The sequence below is a fragment of the Cariama cristata genome, unplaced genomic scaffold, assembly GCF_000690535.1.
Source record: "Cariama cristata isolate BGI_N322 unplaced genomic scaffold, ASM69053v1 scaffold689, whole genome shotgun sequence".
Classification (NCBI taxonomy): domain Eukaryota; kingdom Metazoa; phylum Chordata; class Aves; order Cariamiformes; family Cariamidae; genus Cariama; species Cariama cristata.
The window spans coordinates 42,539-51,412 of NW_009637159.1; the positions used below are offsets into that span (position 1 = coordinate 42,539).

At 48.2% G+C, this 8,874-nt stretch overlaps 1 protein-coding gene across 1 annotated transcript in view; it reads left to right on the forward strand.

Annotated features, from left to right (window-relative positions):
* Nucleotides 1–2,079, forward strand: part of LARS2 (leucyl-tRNA synthetase 2, mitochondrial) — a gene marked incomplete at its 5' end in the record, with an annotated part of 43,964 nt that extends 41,885 nt beyond the window's left edge. The window contains one exon of the mRNA XM_009708163.1: nt 1,708–2,079. Within this exon, the coding sequence (XP_009706465.1) occupies nt 1,708–1,887 (180 nt within the window). The remainder of the gene's footprint in view (nt 1–1,707) is intronic.
* Nucleotides 2,080–8,874: the final 6,795 nt, after the last annotated feature.

Consider the following 8,874-nt stretch of genomic DNA (forward strand, 5'->3'; position numbering starts at 1 on the left):
CTGCCAACAGCCATCCGCGGGGACATACCAGTTTGCATCGTGCAGGACAGTGAATGACATTTTAACTAAGCAGGCATAGTTTTGAGCTGCAGACTGTGTGTCCTAGCAGCAAGCTGACAGGCTTGCTTTATGTTCTTGCTAAAACTGTATCTGTTTGAATTTTACCATTTTCTGTTTCCTGTGGAATGCATTTCTTCTCTGAAGCGCCCTGTCAGAAAAAAAGACTTTTATTTATTTTTCACAAAAGCTTTAAAAATGAACTCTTCTGTGGTTTTTGAGGGATGTACTTTGTATGAGATGCTAAAGGCAAAGTTTAACACAGCCACGGGATTTTTTATGATACCATGTTATGGATGCATGTAGGAATAGCTGGAAGCCTACCTATGTTATCACTGCGAATTAATGTCAATTCTAGTCAAAACCCAGAAATTACTCATCCCAGCTGCATTTGGGACTACTTCTTGTTCCTTAAAAGCCTGTCCCAAGTTCCTCTCTGACAATTGCACAGATTGTTTTATTTTCGATAAAATACAAACTAGGTAAGTGAAGTTAGGTCTCTCTAGTTCATGGTATGCCGCGTACGTGTATCCTGGATAAAATCCAGGTGAAAACCAAGCTGTGTGTGTTTTTTATGTCCAAGCTGTATGAAGCAGCCTATGTTCCTTTGAGATGACTGAAAACTAGCTACAGTGGCGTCTGAAGGTCTGCAGAAGTACCTGCAGCAGATTCTTATGCAAGTAATTTTGATTGAACTGGATTAAAAAATTCCAATTATTTCATTTGCTGAAATGTGGGATTGATATTCTTTTCATTAATCCACTGAAAGTACTCCATATAAATCTGAAAGCTTTTGCAATAATGAGTTTGATGCCAGTTCCAGAAAGGTACTCAGTAAGCCTCTGTAGTCCCTGTCCGTTATCTGCTCTTACTAGCTGACAGAAAGGATTTAAAAGACCATTTTATAAATTAAGGTGATTCCCACTGAAGGCCTTACGCAGTTTTCCTGACGTGGTTCTGCCCTGCTGATGCCAAACCAGTTTGGAAGCTGCTCTGACAACCAGCCACGCACAGGAAACCGTAACCTTACGAGCGGTTGTCGTTGTTGTGGTCGGTGTTGGCTTAGTGAGTCATGCGTTTGGTTACGAACGCAACATAAAATGAGTTAAAGCCTGTTTTTCTAAAAATGAGCGATGATTAATCTTTCTGATATCTTTTCAGCCACAAATATTTTTAAGTTAATAAATCTTGCGATTCCTTACAGAGATTCAAATGCTTAGCTGTAAAAGAGTCCGAATTGCAGCCTAGAAGTACGTACCAACCAAGATTCCCGCCTGACAAACCGTTATGTTCACTCTCATTATTCAGCTTGTGGAACTATCACGTTTTTAAACTAAAAAGATCGCCACGTTGCATAGTCGCGTGTTGCTTGCTGTCATCAAAACTACGACTTCTATGGCCACTTCTTCAGTTTTCCTTGAGTACCATGAGTCAGAGTTTCATTCTCATGTTTTATGGTAGATGGACAGGAGGTATGGAGAATTTTATCCTCTAGTTAGAAAGTTTGGTGTTGGAGAAAAGAGAGTTTGATGCTTGATCTGCTTTCCCGCCCTCCCCATGTAACGAGATGGATTGGATTCAGGAAATGAGCTTGTATAAATCAGTCTAGTAACTTCTGGGGTTTTTTGTTTTCATGTCTCTCTCTTTCAGATCAATAACAAAGCTTGCGGCAAAGTTTTTGTGCCTCAGCAAGCAGCCCGCAATTTTGAAGAAGTCCACGAGCTAGTTCTTCAAAGTGAACTTGGAGTCAAGCACCTCCAGGGACGAACCATTAAAAAGGCCTTTCTGTCTCCCAGAACTGCCCTCATCAACTTCTTAGTGCAAGAATAGCAAAGGCTCTGCTGGGCTGTAAAAGGGAACTGGAATGTTTCGAGATGAAACCAATTCGAAAATACCAGTTACAGTTATTTAAATCTCATGTAATGGTGGGGAAGAAATGTTATTAAAATCAGGTTGCTGCTAAATCTTCATTTTGACGTGGAGAAATGTGCAGAATTAAAGTTTCTTACTGAGTCACGGTAAGGTGCTCTTTGTCCGTATTCTCTGGGAGAATGAGAAGAAAGCGCAGAAGAACTAAATGATTGTAACAGAATGTGAGTGATACAAAGCGCGTGGGTTTTAGTGTCGGCCTCAAGAATATGTCCTATTGGAAAGCTGCCTTGGCTAAATGCAGAGGCATAAACAAGGTTCCAGGACTGAACTACTGCCCTGAGTATGTGCTACGCCAAAGGTTAGGTGTGCTGCAGTCAGGCTTCGCTGCCTATAGCTCATGTTTGGGGACCCTACCATTCACTAACATTGTAAGTTGTGAGAAAATACTACTACAGAGTGTTAATTTGAAAAAGGATTTCTTTAGCCCTGGCCAATGGCCTCGGGCACAGCAGGTAGCCAGAATGGAGTGGTTTGGGACGTGACATATACGTTTCAGAGCCAAGCCAAGAAAAAGGTCAGGTTATTTAGCCAAGCCCTGCCTTAGCCAGGATCGTCCTTCCTCACTGGTGTATTTGTCTTGGCTCGTCCATGAGGGGTTCAGCTTCAGCAAAGTGCTGGCGGTTGTTTCTGCACAGGACAGAATGTGGTTACTTCCTACGCATGAGCCATCTCGGAGATTTTTGGGGGATTCAAGAAAGGGACAAGTCGGCTGCTGGAAATGCAGGAGCGGGGAAGGCAGACAGCATGCTTTTTGCCTCTACTCCTAGTTCTTGTAGTGCCTAGATCGTAAGACTTGAATTGAATTTTTTTTTTTTTTCTGAGGGGTTCATTAAGTGGAAATAGCTGTCATGATTCTAAAAATCAATCAGACTTTCATAAAACACAGCCGTTCTCATGCCTCATTTCAACCATTTTATTTGTATGCCGCATTGCTGTTATATCCACATGGAAATGTTTATTGTATTTAGCAAATGCTAGAAAAAGGGTTTCCAAAGAAACAGTTACAGGGTTCGTTGTGTAAGAATGTCTTTAACAGCCGTTAAGCTAAGTAGTCCAATAAGCCATTTATGAGCCATTCTGACAGTGAAGAAGTCGGCAGTAACAACCAGCTAGGCAAATACAGAGGTCTGTACTCACCCCCCAGCCCAGCAGCCGTCCAGACGCAGACTAAGAGGAAACCCACAAAAATCTCCCACGTCACAGTAAGTAAATCCAAGAGACCCTCAGCAACTAGGATCAGGACAGAGATGGCATTGCAGTGTGAGTGCTAGCTGAGCAATACCAATATTCGGTGTGGTTTTATGCCCTTTTGGTACCAAGGATCGAGCTACATAAAGAGCTGCCTGGCTCGGCGAGCAGATTTGGCTCCACGTGTCCCCGCTTTTGCAACAGAACTCTACCGATTTCTGCGTCCTCCTGGACCACGCTCCTGCAGATTTTCTCTCCAGCAGTCCTCTGACACAAGAATGACTAAGAAACAGAATATTTGTGCTGAAGATACGGTCTTTGCAGTTTTAAGACTCCAAAAATCTCAGCCACAAAGGAATGCATTCAGACATTCAAACACAGGCCTTTAGTTGGAGTTAAAATAATTTGAATTCCAGTGTCTGCCTGCCATATATGTTGTTATAAAGTCATAAAACTCCTGTTCAGAAGCCCCTGAACGGACTATGAAAGAGATCCTTTAAAGTAAAACCTGTAGCACAGCACAGTCCTGCTTTTTTTTTTTTTCTCCCCTGTATAAAAGTTTAACACACCCTGTGGAACCGTTTTAACAGTTTTTCTTTGGGGGAAAGGTGACATGTTTGGTATAAAGAAAAACTTCTAAAAAATTTACAAGGATGAAGGAAGATGTAAGCCCAGCAGCCCTTCGGTGCCTTTAAACAAAAGCTGCAGTCACCCCAGGGCTGAGGCGCAGCCCGCCGCGTTTATCGCCGTTAGCCCTCGCGGGTGAAGTGACTTGTCGATGTCACTGGGCGATTCAGGCAAAAAATCAAAATAAGGAACGGACTGCTACAGGCTGAAAAAGGAGAGGTGGTGAACAGCAGTTGCACAGAAAGTGTATGGGCAGAAGTCAGGCCAGGGTGTTTGCAGTAAGCTGAAATTCAGTGTGGTCTGGAGGGGTGAAAAAAGGTGGTTAAAAAAGGGAGTGAGAGGGATGATGCAGAAAGTCCGATGGAGCCAAATCCCCCGGCCAGGGCCTGTCTGAACGAGAGCAGAGGTGCCAGCGGTGGAGTTGTGTCGTCGTCCTGACACCTTTCGTGTAAGGCTGACCTGCGCTGAATCATGATTGCCATTTGTCTTACGATAATCGTGACACGGGTTTGATCTGTGCCAAGGAGGGGATTGATGCTGGTAGAGAGGCAGTGGCCTCTCTTTTTAAAATACCTTATCGCAGGCACCTCTCGTTTATTTAACTTGTTACCTGTGTCACGGTACAGATGCATCTTTATGCTGAAGGTGGGATAAAGCGTTATCGCAGGTTGTGTGTCCTAAATAGTACGGGAGTCCTAAATCTGGGAGGGGAAACTTGAGAGGCGAGGAGGAAGGGTACCGAGGGGCCATCAGTCGAATTGCACCGCGTTCGTCCCGCTCGTTAAAACGCAGAGGGTGCCACTGTCCTTATTCTGTGAAGTGATGAGCCTAAGGAGACGTGGGAGATTTGCTAAAGCCAGCGGGATAGACCCGGGACAAACTACTCCAAGAAACAGATCCACGACACGGAAGGGGCATTTTCTGCACCCTGTCGCTCAAGGTGATGGAAGAGTGCTCACGGCACTGATCCAGTCTCTATCAAATTTCTATTTTAAGTAATATAAAATTTAAAAAAGAATTATTGGCACACTTTCTACCCCAAAATCGTTCATGCAGCTGGATTTCCAAAAAGTCCAGCCTTCAAACATTGATTCTGGAAAAATAAAAATTGGCAAAGTCCTGAAAGGTTGCGGAGTGCTTTTCCAATGCCATCGATTTCACGAGAAAGGCTCTGGGGCGATGGGGGCACCGAAATGTGCTGGAAGAGACCACCGTGTAGAACAATGCGTTCCTCGGCGTGGGCGTTTCGCGGTCCTCTCCAGGGACGGAGGTGGCACGGACGGGCGGGTGCTGATGTGCAGCAAGGCCACAGGGCTTTTCGCATCCCCTTAAGGAGCAGTGTTAGGGCTTGGGTGAGGAGCCCAGACACTTCTCCAGCCAGGCTGTCCCACCTGTGCTTCCAAAAAAACCTATACGAGGGCATTGCCGAACAAGCATCTGTTTTTCCGTGCCCTTCACCAGAATCCAGACCCGGAGGTTTGGCGCAAAATAAAATCTGTGTGCGCTCTCGGTGCCTTAGCGGATTAACGTACCATCTGGTTAATGATGGCTTTTTCTGATCTGACCTTGAAAAAGCCTGCTTGTTTCTGCTGGAGGGAGCAGCTCCACAGATAAGGCAGGTCATACAGTCTCTCGGCTTTGTCTCTCCTTCTTCAGCGTAAAGCCTCACAGAAAGCTGTTCCTCTTCTCTAAACTTTTTACAATCAACATGAGCTGGAAAGAATGTTAATTAGCACTTTGCTGGTTGTTCCTCCCGAGGAAGGTTTGCAGTACATAAGATTTTTCTAAAAGCTTGGCTATAAATGAAGCGGGGAGAGATCACTGGGGGTTTTTTTCTAGTTTTGCAATACTTACTACAGTTTACAGAGAGGGGATTGGCTCTATTGATGTATATTTACCCACTTGGAAGAGTACACACAGTGGGTTTGCTGGGTGCTTTTTCTGCTGCTTTTTTTCTTCAGTCCCCTCCTGTTCCGACCTGCGCTGATTTTGTGTCAAAGGGCCGTGCCGAAAGAGAAGCCCGGTCTATCGCCAGAGCCCGAGTGGTGAACAGACTTACGCACACGCTGGTTTCTGTCAGTCAGTTCAGGTAACGTCTGCTTTTGACTTTAAAAAACGTTGCTGGAACTACAGCCGTAGGGTTTGGTTTTTTTTATGGAAACAGGGTTTGTGTCTCAAAGCAGAAGCGTGAAGCTGATCACAGCTCCGAGCCGGTTTTTAGCACGTCCCAGCCGCAGCAGGGGGAGAGCTGAACCGGAGCGTGATCTCTGCCCAGAGCTCTCATCTGCAGCCCAGATGATAAAAGAGATGATCTTGCCTGACATGCAGAGGAAAGGTGGGATTTTTATTTTTTTTTTTTTCCCTTTCCTGAATAAAGCCACTTTCCGGTACCGCAGAGCGTTCTGCAGTTCACTAACCCCGTCGGTCCCGGCAGACCCCGAGTCGCACACAGCCCGCGTGGCTTGTGGCTCTTCTCGCACCCGAGCCAGCCTTGGCTTGGATAAGTCCAGGTCCGGTTTTAGCCCTGGCGAGCTGCAAACCGGCACAATCTTCCATACGAAGTTAGCTCTAGTTTTATGTGTAGTCGGAGAGTTAGGACAGGTTTTCCTGGGTTTATGAGTTGTTAGTGTCTCCAAACGGGAGTGGTTTTGCCTGGATGTAGCGACGTTGCAGAAGGAGGGGTCGCAGATGGGCTTTGTTCTGTCTGCCTTGCCTTTGCGATGGCCACGAGAGACTGGAAGCTCCGTCAAGGTCAAGCGGACGCTTGTATTTGTTGTCAGGGGAACACGGCCCAACCCCTGAGAGATTTTGATCACAAGAATCTCATCAAAAATACCCCCCGGTATTGAACACCCGGGACGTTTCCGTGTACGCTCACCTGCCCGCGCCACACCGCTTCGCCCTCCGTTTCAGGCCGCTGAGTTGCTCGCTCAGCAAAGGAAGGTGTCAGTGGGAAACGCTGAAGTACGGTGGGGTGAATAGTCCCATTCTTTCTGCTTGCCCTCGTGATGCTCAGCCTGGGACGTTTGGGGCATAAGAAGTTGTTTTCTGTGAAGAGCCTGGTCTTCTTCACTATAACTCCAAGCAGAACGTGTGCATTTACGTGAACAGAAACGGGTGCCTTTGTGCTTGCTCTCTTGGGTACGAGCACGCTCTCTGGGCTGGCTGCAAGGGTCACAGCCAAGGCTCCGAACTTCCTTACCGACCGGTGGGTTTTCTACACGTGCCCAAAGCGAGCGTGGAAGCTCCGAGGCTCCCACCCACCTCCCACGGCCAGAAGAGACGCGCACGCTGCCGAGCGAGGGGAGCTGCTCTCCAGTAACTCCGCTCGGTGCCGACGGTATGTGAAGCGAAACACGTACGGTCCTAACAGCGGTGGGGGATGCAGGGCGCTGAGCGGGAGTCGTAAACACAGGGCACGTAACCGGGGCAGAAAAGAGAGCGATTTAATAAAGGAGCGTGACACATTACTGGCGATGGCAGCCTGGGTCTGTTTCTGATGAAGATTAAGGAATTGGCGTAACAGGAAATTGTTTTCTGCTACAGAGGGAAATCAATTGTCTTTAAATACACAGCAGTGTAATTAGCAAATCTTACTAATTGCTGCAAAACAGGAACACAAGTGTGCGTTGCCGGGCTGGCTAAGCCAAGAATGTGTTGTGAAAAAAACTGCAGAAGCTTTTAGAAATGAATATTTTTCTTAAGTACGTCTCCATCCCTGGAGATCCACGTGGCTGGACGAAATAGCAAGGGTGCAATAAAAATATCTACTTCCCAATTTTCCCATGTGAAAGAGCATTCAAAAACATCTGTTAATCAGAGAGCTTCTCCTCGGACACGCACGGAAGAACGGGGTGGATGCACGGACTGCATCTGGCGAGTCCACGCCAAGTCCACCCGGCGACGGGAGGCCGAGGATGGATGGCAGGACGGCATCTGGGCGGTGGAGAGCTTCCAGCCCCGGGTCACTACGGGCCACGCGTGTCGGTTAAACAGGTCGTGGGGCCGTTTGTGTTAATGCGCTGATAAAGAGGCAGGGAAATAGAGCTGGAAATTCCTCCAGGCCGGTTCTTGTCCTGATAAAAGGCTCTTTTTGGTGAAAAATGGAGAAAACAAACTATCCCATATTCTTTCGAGCGAAGGTAGGAAAACGACCGAAGCCACCTGCGTTATTTTGGTGCAGCTCTGCAGCCACCCAAAGCAAGCGTTTGGCCCCATGGAGTAGTGGCAAAGGGAGACCGGGGTCTCTGCCACCGCCGATGGCACCCGGAGCAACTGCGGAGAGGAAGGCAAAGGGTGTTCTACGCCCCGGGGCAGGAGCCGAGCGCTTGGCACCCGGGCCTGGCCTTTCTCGCGGAGACCCAACAAAAAGATCCGCAGCCTCTTCTCTCCCTGCTGCTTCCTGGGCTCCTGTTTGGGATCTCGGTGATTCCCCGCGGCTCCTCTCACCGCTCCAAGGGCAAGGTGTGCCCTGCCAGGTAACCCTTCCCTGCCTCAGTTTACCCGCCTGTGAGCATCCCCGCTGAACTGACGCTGCAGGTGCAGTTATTTAAGGAACATGACCCTGAAAGCCTTTCTGTGAAGCATCCGTACCACTCCAGAAAGGCACTTTGGAAAGCTGTCCCCGTGCTGCCCTGGCCCTCCTGTGCCCTTAGTGCTAATTAAATGACTCCTGGTGTAATTCCCTGCAGAGCTCGTGCCCCGTAGTGGGCAGTTGTACTCCAACAGGAGCAAAACATCCAAGTCTGGACCCATTTTTGCCCCGACCCCGGGGGCAGGGGATGCACAAACCCAGGCTCCACGGTGGGCAGCCGGCTTGCCCGCAGTCCCCGGGCTGTGCCTGCGACTTGGGGGTTAAATGTGCCGGCAGGGTGGGCTGCAGGCAGGAGGAATGCAGAGGCCCCTGGGGAAGCGGTGGGGAGGAACAACATCTCCCAACCCTGCCCTGCCGCCTGCCTGCAAACTTTTTGGAAAGCAGAGGCTGAGGTTTGGCTCCTCCACCTCCACAGTGTCCCCTTCAGCAGCCTGGGCCCTGGCTTGAGCCCCGCCTGAGACCCGGTTTTCCACCCG